Source organism: Nymphaea colorata, chromosome 14 (assembly GCF_008831285.2).
Source record: "Nymphaea colorata isolate Beijing-Zhang1983 chromosome 14, ASM883128v2, whole genome shotgun sequence".
In the NCBI taxonomy this organism is placed as follows: domain Eukaryota; kingdom Viridiplantae; phylum Streptophyta; class Magnoliopsida; order Nymphaeales; family Nymphaeaceae; genus Nymphaea; species Nymphaea colorata.
In genome coordinates, this window is record NC_045151.1 from 1,352,232 (window position 1) to 1,371,781 (window position 19,550).

Consider the following 19,550-nt stretch of genomic DNA (forward strand, 5'->3'; position numbering starts at 1 on the left):
GTTTGGGTTCTCATTTAGGCAGCTTACATTCACTCTTACTAACTTTTCTTCATTTTTACATTTTTGAATTTAGTTGTCTATTGCATTTTAAATCTTGACTTTGAAGTTATTTCTCTCTCTCCATTTCCATTTATTAGCATCTCTCTCTTTCTCCTTCTCCCTCTAGGTGATTGGTAAGAGGTTGAAACCATTCCCTTTTCCCACACTTTCAGGGTCCATGACAGCTTATACCAATCAAGTTGAATGTTGCACTTGTCACCTTTTACAGTCCAGGAACCTCCATGATGCCTATCCAAACCAAACTGCTGATGATGAAATTTTGCCTGATTGACTGAACAACAGCTATGCTTCTCTCTCTCTCTCTCTCTCTCTCTCTCTCTCTCTCTCTCATTCTTTTTCCATAGAAGCAGGCTCACCTAAACTGACACTGCCCCTTTCTCTCTCTCTCAATTTGTGACACTTGTCACCAAGTTTTGTCTCAATGTGAAATCAACACAGTGGAAGGGTAATGATGCTGATCTCCAGAAGTGGCAAAAATAGTATCCTAAGGTGATAATCGTCATATCTATATATATGGTCAATGCCTTTACAATTTATAATAAAAAGAATAAATAAATGCTATGAAATATATATATCTTTCAAGGGATCAACATTTGAACAATTCATTTAGTTTCAACCGTGTTACGTATAATACATACATTAATAATTTTTCAATATGTTTCGTGAATCTGCAGAAAAAATCCTAACCTTGGGTAAACTGAATCCATATAAATATTTGCTACATAGGAATTCAATTTGATTTTTTGAGTAAAAGCGACTTTCATTGAGTATAGAAATGAAAAACATGTGTAGTTGATTGGAAATCAGTCATAAGGAAGGAAATGTAGTTGTTGTTAAGAACAAATAGTAGATGTAAGTAATTAATGTAATTCAGGTTCTTCAAAACTAAAAAATTACTATGCCTATGGCATTTTCTCTACTTTCGTCCCATAGTAGTTGTCACCAGTCATTACCATGTTTGTAGTTTTAACAAAATGGACTAACTTCTAGTAGAGATTTTCTCAAAGCGATTTCATCCTTATCTTGTAAACAAAGCCTATTTTGTCATGCAATGGAAGGAGTTGTTTCTCATCAACTGGAGAATATTAAACAAATATGAGATTCTGGGCTGTTATCTTTGAATTGTTGGAGTAGTTTTCTAGCGACAAATGATAGGCCCAAACCAACCTATGACTGTTTTACATCATCCATAGCCCAAAGGGATCTGGGCTAAGAAAATTGTGTTGTAAGGGAGGGTAGAACCAAGTTGGTGGTTCATTGACAGTGAGGAAATGATTTCTCTACTAGATTTTAGACAGAGCCATGGCTATCAAAGTTCTTGTACAGTTCTTATTTGCTATTGTCATTTCCTTTTGTGCAACCAAATTCTTTATATTCTCTTGCTTCAACATTTATAATAAAAGGAGGGGATTTTGAATCTCATAATGTGCTTCTTCAAAGTGAACAATCAAATTCTACAAGAAGCTGGTCAAAGTTCAATGTTTCATTACTCCCCTTATGTTTAGTTTCAAGTGAGAGAGGGAGACCCACTGCTCGGTAGAGAGCCGAAACTCCCACCTAATCCATTGTCTCCTTAGGGCCCATTTGACAAATGGAACAGCTTGTAATTGTTCTACGAATCCGCCTCAACAATCTACTCTAAAAGTTGAGGTAGATTCCTACAACACATTTTAAGGTGTTCTAGGATATATGGCTTATTTTTTGTGCCTCAAGGCACCCTTCTTATTGAACTTCAACTTGCACATCAGTGACCCCCTTTTTGTAACATTGGAGGTTGACACTTCTAACTGCACTTTAAATGAAGACTAGCCCCCACCCCAAGCTATTATACCAAACTCCTCGGGGACTCCATTTTGTTTAGTTAGAAATTCAAAATTTAGTGAACATTAGATATATAAGAAGGTCCATAACCAAAATCAGGTTCCAATATCGGTCATTAGACCTAATAACCTTAAGCACCTTAGAGAGCCAAAAGTATATAACAAGAAACTTATGGTCTTCGGCATCTGAAATAGAAGGATGATTAATTATCCTTGAGCTTTGAACGTGCCTGTTGTGCGTAAAGGAGGAGAGCAAGAATGCTTAGAAGTACTGTACCAGCAACAACCTTTTTAGACAACCAATTGCTTGTGCTGCTAACCTTTTGGCTCACCTGCACCAATCAAAAAGACAATAGATGCACTTTGGTTAATTTTGTTTGGACCACACAACAACAATAAAATCTTGTAAAATTTTAACCTCTCAAGAAGATAGCAGAATAGTGCAAAAATGTTTTATTTCTTATAAGACAAAATCCAATGCACCAAGTGGACTCGAAAGAAAAGGCATTTTACATTGTGTGTGTTTGGGTGTGAGCAATCTCTGAGATATGGAAAGCTCAAAGTAGTATACTCTTCATAAGGTTGTTATGCCACAAAATTGTGGTGTCAAACTCAATGATTGTATAATATATGTGTTTGAGTTTTCATACATTGGGGAGCCACATTGTGGCCGTTGTGGGCAATGGCACACGGAGCTGATAAAATTGGTTTAAATTTACCTATTGATACTTCATTCCATTTTACTGTTTTTTATATGGTGCTCCTTAAAGTTTGAAACTTAAAATATGAGTAACCCTTACCTGTAAAATTGTTACCCTATGACAGCTTTAGTGGCATGAATTGGTTTACAGCCTCAATTTTCTCACGCAGTACGTTACTCTTTGCAATGTAAGCATGCTACCTTTTCTTTAGAGTGAGATCTAGCAAGTAGTAAATGAGTTTATCGATACTGCAATGTAATTTCCTCACTTGCTTTGAGTAACCATAACATAGTGAATGGATGACCCCATGATATTGCCAAGAATACATTTCTACATGCCACATTATGTGGTTTTGTTGAAGTTAGCTGAAACTTACACATAAGTTGAAGGCCACCAAAATATAAGTTGAAATGCAGCGTGGTTGGCACCCTAATGTACCAAAAGGAGGCCTTGTACCTTCGGAAGATTGTAGGGGTTGGATGGGGCCTTTGGCCTTTTGCCGAGTGGTGGGAAAGCCCACTCACCCAAAAATGCAAACGAAGAAACAATAAATTGAACATTCTAAAATGGAACAAACCTAATATGTTTCTATTTTTCAAATTGCAAGACCAAAGGAATACAGACCACTTTGTTTAATCTTTGTTTCAAACGTTCATGCTGTTGTTTGAAAATGGCCTCGGCATGCTTGTGAAGCTCTATGTCAAGTTTGTTAAACAATAATATCTGTTGAATGATACTATCTTGGATTTGTTTGCGTGCCTGCAAAATCAAACAGCAAATACAAAAAGTTGAATATATCTGTTGAACTTTTAGCCACTATGATAAACTCGATTACCTAATCACTATGAGAAACGGGTAGAATCAGGGACATTGTAAAAACATCACAAGTAGGATTTACTGACTATAATTCAACACCAATGGAACCATCAATGAAAGTAGCATGGGTAATTTATTTCGTGACAAAATATACACCCACCAAAAATGAATCTCATTTGTGACAATGGGGCCATCATCATTGAATTGGACTTAGTGATGATCATACTGCATCAGTAATTAGCATGGTTGGAGACCATCTTTACTGAGGGTTGGCCACCATCAATATTTCCTATCGCTAACACTTGGTCAGCGACACTAATGGACTTGACAATTGAACATCATTAGTGATTTTCTCTCTGCCATGCCCAGTCAACAATGGAAGCCTCTAGCTGAAATCACTAGTCAGTGAGGACAAAGCGACAACTCACCCACAATCCAACTAAGTTTATTGTGATAAACTAACAACTACTTGGTTCAATAATCAAAAAAATTTTGCAGAGCAAGAACTAAGTTCTTGAAATTTTCCTTTCCTTCACATCAAGTTGATGGATTCCCAGCCATTTCAAGCATGAGAGTAATGGCAAAAGTACATATATGTACATATAATCATTCCTATTGTCTAATTAAGTTGTGAGGTTGACAAAGTATAACTACAATAATTTGCCATAGGATAAACATAACAAATGACTCTAACAAAAGAAGAATGAAATTAGAGAGGTGAATGAAGAGATAACACAACATACACATGATTTGATTGAAAGGTCCGCAATACACAAAAAAAAAAAAACGACGCACTCTCTCTTTCTCAATTTTGTCATTTTTTGACATTAGTGGTTCATATGGACAAACTAATCTGGATTAGAAATTGAAGACCTTTTGGATAAAGCAAACTCAATAGGCACTTTGTTCTGTAAAGAAAAGAAGAGTCAAGGCTCCCCACATATCCCTCACCCCAGGGTTTACGGCTGTTTTTGTTTGCACAAGGGGTTGACACCCATGGAGATCAAACCAAAAAGTGGCTTCCAGTCCAACCTATCCCGAACCTTGTGGTGCTACTTGAGATGCCTTTGTTAAAGTCGCCAATTGGAAAACAAGGCCCTGATCATTATCACATTGTCAAGTAGAATTTCATGCTTGAGGCTAGCTCAAGTACAAATCAAAAAAATCTTTGTTTTCTTAAAAGAAACCTAGGTCCTGAGGGACATAGCATAACCGGTGGTCGGGCCAGGCTAGTGAAAATCTGATGGGCAGTTCAACTCCTATAGGTGCTACTCTTATGGACTGTAAACTGTGGATACACAACACTCTAGTTGATATGTGTTCCACTTCCCTCCCAGGTCTGAAGTAGCCGTACACCTCAAAGGTGGGAGGAAAGAAGAGAGGTTTCGGACTCTTGAAGGTATCCCTCCTTCCCCTTCCAAAAAGAGAAAAAGCTAGAGAAACTTTAAAAATCCCTCTATAACATACACTTTTGTGATGACAAATCTTAAAAAAACAAAAAAAAAAAAACTTTTTTGTGAATGCAAAATGAAAAGGATACAAAACAAATAGGCACGATAAATTTTGAAAAAAAGCCATCCCAAAGCAAAATAAGCAAAAATGGGCACTCATCTCTCCTTAAGAGTATTCAAACAACAAACTATGGTGAAAAAAAATAGTTGTAAAAAAGGTTTGGTGATTATTTATGTTTTTTCTCATTTTTTTATTTTTATAAAAAATTAGTTGAGTGAAGTTTGATGGAACACAATGTAACGTGTTATCTTTAAATATCTGTTGAGCAAGGTCCCACGGAACACAGTGCTGTTAATTCATGTGCAAAAATGATGTTTATGTGCAATTATGCAAAATTTAGAAATCAGTTTTCAAATGATTTTCTACTATTTAAACCATAAAGAAGACCTACGTGCATGGTTAAAAATCTTAGCATTTATTTTTTGGATTAGTTCGCTTGAAGTGTGCTGATGAACTTTGTAGTTTACAAAGTGTAAAAACTGTTGAACTTCTTATCGAGTTATTCTACAAAGTAATTCAAATTCAGTTCTCATGAAAAAAGTTGAACAAGTCATCTCAAGAACACAAAAGTGGAGACAAAAGAAAGTTGCATCTTAATGTAAATTTATTTATTCACTTTTTCAATCATTCTATAAAAAGATGTGTCAATATGCCTTGCACAGTTCCATATCTAATGTTGGTCTGCTACATTAAGATGGTCAAGTGCCTTTCTCTCTCTCTCTCTCTCTCTACTCCTCCCCCCCCCCAACACATTGATAAATCTACTCCAAAAAAGGGGCCAGATTCATAGAATTTTTTTTTAAGTGTCCAATGAACCTAACCGATTTTTAGGTTAGGTTAATAAGACATTAATATATTGTTACTACTCCCAAACAGCCAATAAGGGGTCATTAAAAAGGTAGAAAACATCGTGGGTATTCCATGAACCTATCCCAAAGATTGGAGAAGATTCATAGAAAATTGTTTTTAAGTGTCCATGAATGTACTCCAGTCTTCAAGATAGATTTATGGAACCCTAACAAAGTGTTCCATTTGGCAAACAACTCGGCCAGTAAGGAATTAGGATCCATATGATTATCAAAATCAGATGTAGTTTTCAAGGCTGAACCTAAGTCAGCATCTCCAAAAGATCCAACCAGATTACATGTAAATGTCAGATCATATGACAAATGGATCATATTCTACTTTTAGAAATTCAAGTTTGAACTCAAGTTTGAGTCTGTAACCAATTATAATAGATCCAATTAGGCCAGATTCAATGGCACTAGATCTGGAGTGAGTCCAACCTACAGACTACATTCATATTTGCAAGATGATGCATTCGCAAAAATTGTGCCATTGATAAACTTGAAGGTTTTTGCATAATGGGCCCTTACCTCTTCTATACAATTACTATTCCCTAGTTAATATTCTGACCCTTTGTTCATGGGTTACCCCACAATGTTTTGACATTAAGAGGGGCTGTTTGACATCAGTAATACATTGTTACTGTTTCATAAATATAACTAAAAAAAGGCAGATTCATAAAACATTTTTTTAATTGCCCAATGAATCTAACCAATTTTTTGGTTAAGTACAATTGGACAACATCATAATGTTACTAACATGAATCAGACCAAAGGTTGGGACAGATTCATGGAACACTAGAATTAATGGTTCATAAATCTGGCCCAATCATTGAGCAGATTTATGGGACACTAACATAGTGTCCTTTCAGCCAAACAACCCTTAAGTGTTCTCATTCACCTATGACCTTTTAGCAGTATGCTTGTCCTAATCCTTCCACTAGAGTTTACAAGTTGTTTGTGCCTTTAGCTATGATTGTTTGCCATGCATGGTTACCTTCTTTGAGAAATTGATAGGATAAACTTCCTTCAAAAAATGTGTATACTCGAAAGTTCGAAGTTCTTGTAGTCTGGGCGCACATGCATCATAAGCCTCCATCAATTTTTCAACAGTCATCTGCTACATATAAAACAGATTTGGTTTAGTACATAATAAAAATTTGTGCATTCGAGAGGTTGTCTTCCGAAGTTTCTTTATTTAGTTTCTTATTTTGTATTTTATGTACCTTTAAGAGGGCATCTTTTAAATTACCACCGATTGAGGTCCAAGGTGATTTGAGATCACTGAGGATCTTAAATCGGAGGTTTTGGCCATGAATTGAGGATCTCAAATCCATATTTTTCTGTAGATTTGGAATCCAATGTTTGTTCTCTCTTGTGGGCCTCACATAGACAGGATTTCGGATCAACCTTGGATTTGACATCCAAAGCTATCAAACATGCCCTAATTGTAATTCTAGCTTAAAATGCACATAAAAAACATATACTTACATTTCCATTCGATGTATTGGGATTCCCTAACAGGAACTTTTGTCCGTATTTTGCAGTAAAGAGATTCTAGAACACAATAAGAAGAAACTTTGTTAGCCTATAAATAACACTCTTCAAGTACTAGCATAAACAAAATAAAACTTATTATCTAATTGTCTGACACATATATTTTACCTGCTGGATATTGAACTTTTCAATCTCAACATCAGTAAGTGAAGAGTTTTTTTCTGTAACAAAAAATCACAAGCACAAAATTCAGCTTTTATATCTCATTCAATCATATACCTAGTTTTCCAAAGGTTCCCCAAGTATGAGGCCCTAAAAAAGCCCTTTTTTCTTTTTTACTAGGCAACGAATGCAGTGAAACCACCTGATTGTTTTTAAGATTGTCATTTGTAAAATTTTATATAACAAAAATGAATCAACCATAGGTTGTTCAAAAGTACTCAGTGTTAAATGCATAAAAAAACTCATTGGTGTATAATCTCAATTGAAATATATGTATAGATTGATCATTATTTTCTATTTAATGAGGATTTACATCATTTATTATTTTCCACTACATCAACACTGTAGTTTGTACAATGTGCTTCCCTATTCATTTCCATATGTAGATGGAGAAAGAGAAAGAGCGGGGGAGAGAGAGAGGTCAAATGCATGAAAAATGGTTGAGGATTATCATATAGATTGAGGTGATGGGTTACAGTAACGGCTGAAGAATTGGGGGTGATTTCTCCAAATTTATGTTGTTTAATGGATGTACTAGAAAGAGGTAATTTATAACCACAGCTACATGTTGCATGTAATCATAAAAACTCTTTTATTCTTTCAAACGTGTAAATTACTGAGTAGATATTGTACCTGTGTCATTGTCCGATGCGTCATTACCTTGAGATGTTGTTGTGAGTGATTGTAGCTCAACTTCAATACTTTGTGCAAACATTTCCATTGACTCTCTGTGTTTTTCCGTGAGGCCAACGAAGAACATTTTGTCCAACCTTTTCTGAAACGTTGTAGTTACAATAAGTTTACTTTTTTTTTTCTTCTTTTTTTCCCATACCAAGGAACCCTACAATAAGCAATACCATGACTAGCAAGACTTATGAGGATGGGCATCATATGGGACAGTTTTGTTTACAAAATGGCAAACTGAAGACTTGATCTAGGGAGTTCAACCTGACATCTTTCACATTAAGTTCTTATCACTTGCTCACCACCCATTTAGGGATGTCTTTAGATCAGATTCAAATAGGATATACTCTTAATCGTATCTGTTTTCTTCAGATATTCACATTTTCATATATGAATACAGACGAGAAAAAAAACATATTTGAATTTGAGTCTGAAATCTCAGTTCACAGTCCAAATCTGAATTTTGAACAAAATCCAACCGATTCAAAATGTAAGAGCATGGGATATAGGATATTTATTTAAAACTTAATCTGATCCAAATCTGAATCCCGATCAGATATATATACATATATCTGAATCCGAATCCGATCGGATGTCATTTCCTGAATCCAATCTGATCAGGTTTCTAAATCGAATATCAAAATTGCTTTCCATATCCGATTTTCTAGAATAGTTTAGTTGGATATTTGATTCAAATCAGATATATTAACATCCCTATACCCCAAAATGTTCATCCACTGGACTAAAGGGTTAGACTAATTAAATTCTTTTTTCAGTTGATCAAAAGGTAAGGAATTGATGAATACCAAGGTTCACGTCTTTTATCACAATGCAGTCCAGCTGGGGTCTAATTAACTAACCCCAGTTTTCCTAATGATGTCAATAGTACGAAGGTCAACCAGTCCTTATATTAGCTCAAATATGGGGTGTGACTACTTGGATTATGTAAGAAAATCATATCTGATTGACGACCTGCATTAATTTCAATGCATGGCTTTTTTTGCTGGACCTGATGGATTTCAACTTAATTTCACAAAACACTACTAATTCAATTCAAATAATAACTGACATAATAACATTAATTTGAATTTAAGTCCAACTTGGTGACAATTCAATTAGCATTGTCATCATGCTCCACTCAGTAGGAGAAAGTAATATCTATATTTAAACCAAATTTGAGCTATTAACATCCCTAAATTTGCATTGAAAAGTGTGATTTTCCATGTAAAATGTTGTAATTTATGAGTAATGATCTCATAAATAACGAAGTATTTAATTTGTAATTTCATCTTGTGAATGCTTACCTTTGCAACATCACATACATAATTGCCGAGTGAGGGGTGCATTCTTAGGCAATGGCGAATTGCATGCGACTCTTCTAAACAAGATTTCTCTGTCAATCCTGCTACCTAACGTAAGAAACAAACATGAACAAAAGCTTAAGTGAATTTTCTATAGTTAGATCATGAAAAGAAGTAACTGGTTTAAGAGTTATGTCCAAAAAGTTACTCTTTGGGTGAGAAACTTATCTAGCTTGTTTATCATGGGGAACCTATAATCCCTTCTCAGATTACTTTAACACTCTGTTATGTTTGGATGGAGACATGTATCAGGACAATCCGAGAAAAGGGCTTTTTTGAGATTATGACTTGCAGTTGAGGGCTTGAATGAAGCTCTTCTGTTCTTATTTAGTGGCCTAAGATATCATTTAAATTCAAAATCTTTCCTTTTACATGGATAAATGCAAAGCAAGTGAATGACAACTAAGGCCCGAATGAGCAAGAGGTATTTCATCCCACCGCCCTAAAGAGAGCCAAATGTCACCCCGTACCCCCCATTCCCTTCGAATGCGAAGCCTGCTTTTGGTGCTTCAGGGTGCCACCCCCACACCGATTCAACTTGTGTGTCTGTGGATTCACCATACCCTTTTGCAGTACAAAGAGTTGATACCTTAGGGATTCGAAACAGAAACTGACTGCTTTTTAGGACCTGCTCTGTCTGTAAGTGAACTAGCAATTAAGGTCATAGAATAAACTGGCTTCATTAATATGTATAATACATAAAGAATGAATAGTTATACCTGCAAAGTTATGGCATTATGTACCAGCTCATGGACAAGTGGATCATTGACAAAATCATGTAATGGCATGGCAATTTGGTTTATGTTGTATGGGTTTATCTCTTCACTCATCATGCTTTGATTTCTCCTAGCATCCCTCTGCACAAAAATTATAGTCATGCCAATTAGAGGACTACATATAGAATGTGTACTAAAATAGAGTCTTCCATGTAGTGATGGACAAAGTGTGAAGCCAACTCGGGCTCGACACAAGTTTAATCTTTAGAGGACTATCAATATAATTTGTACTCAAGTAGTGTCTTCCATCTAGGGATGCACAACGAGTCGAGCCAATTCGAGCACGAGCTTGAGTTAAAACTCAAGGCATAAACAAGTGGAGTTTGAGTTACGCGAGCTAGATTTGCCTTGTGTCTTCCCTGTTTGTTAATCCTGAGGGGCATGCCAGTAATTTTTGTTAAATTTTAACACCCTTTTTGTGGTTTTCATTTTCATTTGAAGAAAAAAAAATATAAGAATCAAATGTCATTGGTTTAAACGAGTTTAAATGTCATGTCTTAAAGCTCGACTCAGTTCAAGTTTGGCTCACTCATAGTGCATCCCTACTTCCATGAAAAAAAAATTGTTCCGTCAGTAACTGATATCAAAGTTAGAAGGTCATGATATTCCAGAGTCTAGTAATCACAGTTGGAAAATCATGCAAGCTCTCAACTGCAGAACCGATTGTGGCTGTTATGGTAAAATGAACAACTAAGCAAATCAATTAATATTTTGCCAATATCATTAGGCGTGGAAAGAATAACTTATCGGCCCACAAAATTCTTTTAGATAAATGGTGCCCCCCAAATAAATGTTACAGTTCATACAATTTTGAAAAATTAAAAGTCTAAGAAAAATAGTAAGTAAAAGAATGAAAAAAAAAATGCATCCCCTGTCTATTTTGTGCAATTAAGGAAAGCAACCAATAGCATCCAATTTTTAACAAACAGCACTTGAATTATTCTAGGGTACTACAAAGCAAGGCCTCTGATCTCTCTCTCTCTCTCTCTCATGCGTTAATGAAAAATTTAATCATCAAAAGTCCACCACGTGAATTCTTCAAAGACAATCATGGGCTTCCATGGATATTGCCAAACAATTAAGAACAGTTGCAAGTATTTTATCATGAAGTATATACAGAAGATGCATCATGAGTAAGGATATGCAACTAGTCAACCCAACTCAACCCAAACTAGCTCATGTAAGACTCAAGCTCGAGGTTAAGTTAAAATTCGAGTTAAAACAAGTCAATTTGAAGTTACATGAGCTCCACTTGTTTAAACTCGACTCAGATCATGTCTTATTTTTATGCAATATCCAGGAGCACGTTAGTAATTTTTTATGAATTTCAACACTTTCTTTTTTTGTTTTCATTTTCATTTTAAAAAATATATATATGAATCAAATCACATAAGTTTAATCGAGTCATTCTCGAACACGGTCTCGGTTTACTGAGTCAAGCTCGAGCCCACCTTATGAAGCTCAACTCGAACTTGACCCGAGCAATATGTGACTTGGGCAGAGCTTGATCTGGCTGATCTTCAGCCTGAGCTCAGCCTCGCTTGTTGTGCATTCCTCATCATGAGAAAGCAAATTAAGTCTAAAATTCGTGAACATTATCAAATATTTTATCATCGAGCTTACCCTTGCAAAAAGCTCCACTGCCAACCTTGGCATCAAATGCTTAAACGGCCACATATCCAAGAGACACACATCATGAGGCCGCTCATAGCATTGTCTTTCTGCCGCTTCCGTGGCCGAAGTCATGTTTGGATAAAGCAGATACCTAGCCGCCCTTACTGTGGACAACTCATATATGCTGATCACTCGATCCAGCGGGTGGCGCACCATAGTCACCACTGAAGTCCTTTTCTTTGGCAATTTGGACAGCAGGCTATAGTCACCATGTGCATTATGCACTCTGCACTTTGGTTTTCTGCATTAGAAACAAGACCCAATATTAGTATATCTCTTATGTTTGCAGTACATGAGAACGTACACTGTATAAGGATGTTAATCTATATTATCTGTAACAGATATCTGACTAAACCATTTTGAAAAAAAATCGGATTTGGAAAAAAAATATTGGACTAATAAATCAGATTAGATTCTGATATACATAAGTAGCCGATTGGAATTGGATTCAGTTCGGATTTAGTTTTAAATAAATATCGTATATCTAATGCTCTTACATTTTGAAAATCGACCAGATTTGGTTCATAAATCGGATTCAGATTCAGATATGAAAGTAAGAATCAAATTCGGATTGTGAAATCAGATTCGGATTCAGAAATGACTTTTCTTTGTACGCATATCCGTAAAAGTGGACACAGTTTAAGGGTATGTCCGATTTGAATCAGATCCATTTTCCTAACACTGCATGCCCAAGGCGGTAATTCTGGAAATCAAGTGAACAGACATTAGTTTCCAAAAATCACAGATGGTTGAAGTATCTGAATCTTTTCCCTTTAATTTCTCGTTGAAATGAAATGATTCAGCAAGTTCATATCCCAAAATTTTCCAGTTATCTCTCTTGTGATTAAAACTAGTAGATGATCAATGGAGTATCCTAACCTTGAATCCCACCCTTGCATGTCACATGTGATGGGGCAGACTTTGTCATGATAGAGCTGCATGAGAAGGCTGGCACCATCCAATATGATCGATGGTGGACATCGCGCACAAATTCACAACCAGTTAGTGAGATGAGGTCCTTCAAGAGTTCAATAAACACTTATGATATGCAGTTATACATAGCATGAATTTTTGTACATAAAAGTATGTCGAGAATAATAGAACAATATACAAGTTCGATGGCCAATTCAAAAATTTGTAAGATCTATAACTATATCACATGGGAGCACCTCAACAGCTGCCACACCCATGTCGATGCTTGTGCTGATGCTTTGGACACAACATGTTCAGTGCAGTCAACTGAACTGGATCAAAACTGACCATTTTAAATATACACATGACTAAACTAGCTGCAATACGAATAGTTTGTCATGACTAAAATGAATATATATATATATATATATATATACACACACACACACACAAAAGACTAAATTAGCTGCAATACGAATAGTTTATAATGACTAAAATTTTTTTTGTTAAAATTGTTGTATTTTCGGCTCAATTAGCTGCAATACGAATCATTTTTCTTAGAATTTTTACATTAATTTCCGGCTCATCTATGTAGTCACATTTTCCAGAGAAAGCTTAAAATTACTAGATACCACTGTGGAGTGTGGACATTTTATGTGGATGACATAATTGAAGGACCAGTACCACACCACCTTCAAAAGACAAACTAAATACTCATGCAGATGTATGTGTGTGTGAGTGTGTGTGTGTGTGCGCGTGCGTGTGAGAGAGAGAAAGAGAGAGAGAGAGAGAGAGAGAGAGAGAGTATAAATACTTGCCATTTTGTTAATGCAAATCCCCCAGTTCTGGGTACATGGAGGAAGAAAAGGAAGTCGTGTAAGCTCCTTAATTGCTTTGCTTCGATCTCATCATCAGAAGCATAAGATGAATCTGCCCAACTCTGGACAATATTCTCACAGCTCTCAAAACCATCCTCCATCGAGGGAGAAGCGGATGCCATTAACTTTATTGCTGCACAAATCAACACAGTTATTACATAAATAAAAAGACAAGTGAAATGGATATAAGAAAATTAGAAATAAGTGAAAATAAAAGTATGTCCTGAGTGGTATAGCTCAAAAAAACGAGCTGAGGCGCATTATGCAGCATGTTTATGAATGGGCTTAGACGCGTTATGTGGCACATCTCTAGTTGGACTAGTTGGGGATTATGCTCCAGCATTATAAAATGGCGTGGGTCATGCAAGTTGAAGTATGTTGAGATCTCGCTGCCTGGTACCGAGTAGTTCCAGACCTTAGGGGCAAGAGGAAGGAGGGGATTCGGCTCTTGTTCAGCAGTGAGATTAATCCTCCAGCTCACCCAAAGTAAAAGCGCAACTAGTAATTAAAATGCTAGCATCCCTGGATTAGTCTGCATTAGATGTCAAATTTTATGGGTGCAATACTATTAATTGGATCGCCTGAATGTGAGTTTCTAGAGGTTCAACCCTCTAAGTTCCTTAACAGGTAGCCCAAAAAATATTTGGGCCTAATTATAAATCATGTTTCATTGCAAGCTGGTGATGTATAGTTTGAGAGTCCCAATGTTGCACAAAAGTAGAAAATATTCAAACTCATAATGGCCAAACCATGCTTGACTATTCCTCAGAATATGCTTTAAATTGGTAAATTGTGATTAAAGAATGTTCGACTTCAGCAACTGAATTCCTCAATTGTGTACATTAATGAGCAAAACGTAGTGATTAGTTGGAAACATAATTTATATATAACTTGATTGTCTGCATATATTTATGTGTGTGTGTGTAAGCTTCATTTGATAAATTGTGATTAAAGAATGTTTGACTTCAGCAAGCGAATTCCTTATTTATTTACATTAACAAGCAACACATAATGATTAGTTGGAACCATAATTTTCATACATAACTTGATTGTTTTCATCAAAGGTGAAAATACATATGTGTACATGCTTCACATTGATAAATTGTGATTAAAGAATGTTTGACTTCAGCAATTGAATTCCTTAATTATTTACATTAATAAGCAAAATGTAGTGATTAGTTGGAAAAGTAATTTATATAACTCAATTGTTTGCCAAACTCTCATAAACCTGACTTTAATGAGAATTATTTGGATTGTTAATTCTATGTAGATCAGGCAGTGATATAAAGTTGTAAATAAAAAAGTAAAGTTATTTGTTAAGAGTCTGAGATACCCTTCAAAAGAGGAGAGTGAGAGAGAGAGAGAGAGAGAGAGAGGGATGAGTTTTCTTAAACCAACCCCTTATCTTCTTTAAAGGGTATTTCAGACTTTTGAAAAAATAACTTGACTTCTATATTTAAACTTAATCTCTACTATATGATCTTCTTAAAATTGACGGTACAAATTATTCCTATGAGCTCAGCATCGCAAGGGGTTGTTGAGGATGGCTAAAGGTGCATTTTCTAACCTGAAGTGAAGTTATTTTCCTTAGTTGGTATGAGAGGCTCGGTGTAGACAGTTTATGTCTAAATGTTTGGCACAAAGGTACTAAGTAAAACATTTTCACACAGGTGTGGCCTAAAGCATGTTGTAGTTTACTATGCCCTCCACTGTCACGGGCAGAAGGGAATAACATTATAGTGCTGCACAATGAGTCAAGCCAGCTCAAGCTTCACTCGAACTCAACTCGTTTATAAACAAGTCAAACTCGAGTTGAAATGTACGCTTAATATGTTAAACTAGTTGAGTTTGAGTTATAAGAACTCAACTCATTTAAACTAGACTCCGCTCGACTATATAATAAATGTTGAGTTATAATAGAAAATAGTTAAACAAGCAGCAACTAAACTGGTTAATCGAGTTAATAAGTTAAAAGAAACAAGACATACTTATCATAAACAAGTCGAGTTCGAGCTCGCCATTGTATTGTCGAGTTGAGCTCGAGCTTGTTCTATCGAGTTTGAGTCAAGTTCAAAACTCAAGTTTGAGCTCGAGCATTTTGAGTCGAGACGAGTTCTAGCTGACCCAACTCAAGCTCCATTCGGCTCGTGTGCAGCCCCACATAGCACATAAGCCAGCTGGGAGCAGGAATTAAACAAAATAAGGCGTGATAGTTGGACATAATAGCCTTATTGTTTATATTTTTACTTTATTGTAAATATTTATTTTATGTGAAAGTTACTTTAGTCCAATTTTAAAATTTTATATTATTTGAAAAAACAAGACCCTAGTGAGGGAGGATAAAAACTCTGAAAAACAAAGATTGTAGAGCTGTCAATATATCCGGTTTGGATCAGATATCCAATTGAGCGGCGCCGAAAAAGTCAGATATGAAAAAAAGATCATTTTTTATTAAGAATCAGATTCGGATTCAAGAAATAATTCCCAATTGGATTCGGACACAGATTCGAATATACATAAATATATGATAGGATTTGGCTATGGATTCAGATCGGATTTATTTTTAAACAGACATCCTATATCCAATGTTCTTACATTTTTTAAAAATCAGTCAAATTTGGTTCAAAATTCAGATTTGGATTCATATATGAATATAAAAATCAGATTCGGGTTGGATTCACATTGTGAAATCTGATTTCAGATTCAGTTCAAATACAACCTTTTTTTTTTGTATTTGAATCCGACTTTGAATATCAATATTTGAATATCTAAAAATGGATATGGTTTTGGGTATACCTGATTCAAATCCGGTCCATTAACATCCCTAGTAGTAAGGGGTTAATAAAAAGAGAGAAGCAGAGAGAGGAGGGGAGAGAGAGAGAGGATGGCAGGAACAGAGAAGGAGAATAACTGGTTGATTTAGCCTCCATAATGGCATCCCTAATCCAAGCTCAATATTCCTCAAGATTGCATCCTCCACTTGACCATGGGTTGTGCTACCCATCACTTGGCTGATATAGAGAGAGAGATTTGACGTCGTTACTTTGCCATTGCTGTTTCCTAGTAGCTGCCAGCTGGTTGCGGAAGCAAAGGGTGTAGGTGTGTGCAGATCATATAACTTTTTTCCTCTGAAAATAGTGGGTATAGACAAAAACAGTCGACTCAGGTTGACTGAATTAGGTGACATGCGTTAAATCAGCACTGCAATCACGTTGCATCATTGCAGGTGCAGCGTTTGTTTGTTTGTTTTGGTGCATTCATGTGACATAATTGAAAGTGCATGAGCTAAGCTATTTGGTGAAAAAGTATGGGGACCTTCTAAAAGCTTTTGAAGATCATGTGGTTGCAAAATCATTTGTCCACAAGTGGCCAAAACTCTGTACAATTGTATTTAATGAAAACTTGAAAATGATAATGAAGTCGAAGCCTGTCCTGTCACCTTTTTCCTTTTTGAATTTCTTCTAGTCATCCATCTTGAAAAAGATCAACTGCCCAGTTTATTCTTTAGGAGTTTAACACATAAGAGAATGGGGTGTTTGCGTGTGTGAATGTATATATATATATATATATATATATATATATATATATATATAAACAATCTTGAATGTATATATATATAAGGATTTTAGGTTTAGTTTTCAAACACCTGTGCGCAACCTATGGTCGTTCCTGAGGCCTTACCTACTGCCTCTGTGACCTGGGTCATTAACAAAGGTTGCTTGCTAACTAAACGGTAAACCAAAAACGCCTTAAGAAAAGGATAGCAGAAACGAGAAAATCTACACTTACTTGTAAATGCCAGCTCTTATAGCGATAACATTTCAGTAGTATAAAAATTTATGTTTTTAAACTACTTGAGCCGTCGATTTTTTATTACTATAGAAACACTATTCGTTTGGCCACAGTTTTTGAAGATATTTAGCAACGATTTTTGGTACTTTTAGCGACAGAAAAGAAAATCCATTTGCCAATAGATTTAGTTGGGTTGAAATCACATAGACATACACACATATTTATAAGGTTAAATCCTCCAATCATCGGATCTTTGGCCGATACGATCGATAGGCTGAAGGTTTTGATCATCCAAATATATAAGCAGCATATTCACAACGTTTTAGAAGCCAAAGAGAGGTTGAGAAGAAAATTTGTTCAAGTTACCATATGCACATGCTGCCAGCAGAACCACCACAGAATTCTTGGCCGCCCAACCAGCCATCTCTCTCACTTCCTCCAAGCCTACAAGAAGATAAAAAACCTACTTATCATTGCCAAAAAGAAAAGAAGGGTACTCCATTGTCTGATTCTGATCAAGCGGAACCTTATCCTCCAATAACTCAAAGAGGAACTTCTGGTACCAGAGAAAGGGACATACCTTTTCTTAACAAAAACTAGTGACAAGTGGTTCCCTATTTGGGGAAGGAAGAAAGAACAAATACACGCGAAAAAGGAAGAAGTAAAGAAATGAGGTGAGAGAGAACTTACCACCATTGAGACTTTATAAGCTAGTTGGGTTCCAAGTTCTCATAATAATTTTTTATTCACTATCAAGAAAGGGACAAAATTAATGCTGTTCATCCTTTGGCTATCATTTTAGATTTAGGTGTTCAAAGTTAGGAAAATGTCTTTTCTATTTAGCATGAAACAAAGGTGCACCAAAGGGATTCCAAGGCATTTTTGCTACTTCTAAAAAAGTACTGGGCATTTTTCTCTGACTTCATGTCTTTTTACCCTTGTTGGGGCACATCTGACAGACCATGGACATCCTGATAAGATCTGAAATTGAGCCAAAATGACATGAGGAATGTCCATGGCATTAAACACACAATTTACTATCTACCATTTTCCAATTGGTCTCAGAAATAGGTGCTTGGATCATCGCTTTGGTTGAACTTTCATGTCTCTCTTTCACCATCTAGCTAGGAGAGAATCTTTCATTTAATCGATACGGGCATTTGGTCATTTCTAGTTCATAACACATGGCATCTTGTTATGGGTCATAACATATAACTTGCTTGGAGTCAAGAAAAAAAAAAAAGAAAGAAAAGTTTCCTTTTTGGAAACTGACCAAAATAGTCAATTTGCTTTTTTTTTGGCTTACTGTTGCTGAATTGACAAAAAAGGGGCCCTTTTATCTCATGATAAGTTGAACATCCGTCTTTCCATGAGCGTTTTGAAAGTTAAAAGATGATTTCGCACATAAGGAAAGGATGATTTTGTCCATGAGTTTGCTTTTGGAAATATCTCCCGGTTCTTTGTGTGATTTGGGCTTCAAAAAATGACATAAAGGTCACCAGAATGAAGCATTATTGGTGATTGGCTCCATTAAGCATTATTGAATTTGATTGCATTGCTGGCCTCTGCTGGTGTTCTACCTGATTGTCTCAATGTGAAACCTTTACAGTGGGACCCTAATGGTGCTATTCTCCTGTAGTGGCAAAAGTAGTATCCTAAGGTTTTTCCTAAGGTGATTTTTTTTTTTTTGTCTTCGTATCCATCTATATGATCAATGCTGTTACAATTGATACTAAAAAGGGCATAAATAAATGCCAGGAAATATATATTTCTATGGATCAACAATTGGACAATTCGTCGCCAACTATACGTCTTACGTTAATAATTTTTTAATATGTCTTGTGAATACAGATTCATAACCTCGGGAAAATTTAAACAATATAAATAGTTTATGCATGGGAATCCAATTTGATTTTTTTGAGTAAAAGTGACTTTAATTGAATATAGAAAGGAAAAACATGTGTAGTTGGTTAGTAATCAGCCATGAGGAAAGAAAATAG

At 35.8% G+C, this 19,550-nt stretch overlaps 1 protein-coding gene across 2 annotated transcripts; it reads right to left on the reverse strand.

Annotated features, from left to right (window-relative positions):
- Positions 1–1,968: 1,968 nt before the first annotated feature.
- Positions 1,969–18,221, reverse strand: LOC116267498 (protein-tyrosine sulfotransferase-like). Of its 2 annotated transcripts, none has more exons than XM_031649231.1 (13): positions 18,131–18,221; positions 17,917–17,994; positions 13,699–13,891; positions 12,848–12,916; positions 11,918–12,209; positions 10,238–10,375; positions 9,462–9,566; positions 8,134–8,248; positions 7,420–7,472; positions 7,246–7,311; positions 6,752–6,871; positions 3,206–3,340; positions 1,969–2,212 (listed from the first exon to the last, which is right to left on the reverse strand). In XM_031649231.1, exons 2-13 carry the CDS (start codon positions 17,972–17,974, stop codon positions 2,084–2,086), a joined length of 1,473 nt encoding a protein of 490 aa, XP_031505091.1. In that variant the 5' UTR covers positions 17,975–17,994; positions 18,131–18,221; the 3' UTR covers positions 1,969–2,083. The 2 variants fall into 2 exon arrangements, with proteins under 2 accessions (XP_031505091.1, XP_031505090.1); XM_031649230.1 differs by having other exon boundaries at positions 8,107–8,248.
- Between the last annotated feature and the right edge of the window lie 1,329 nt (positions 18,222–19,550).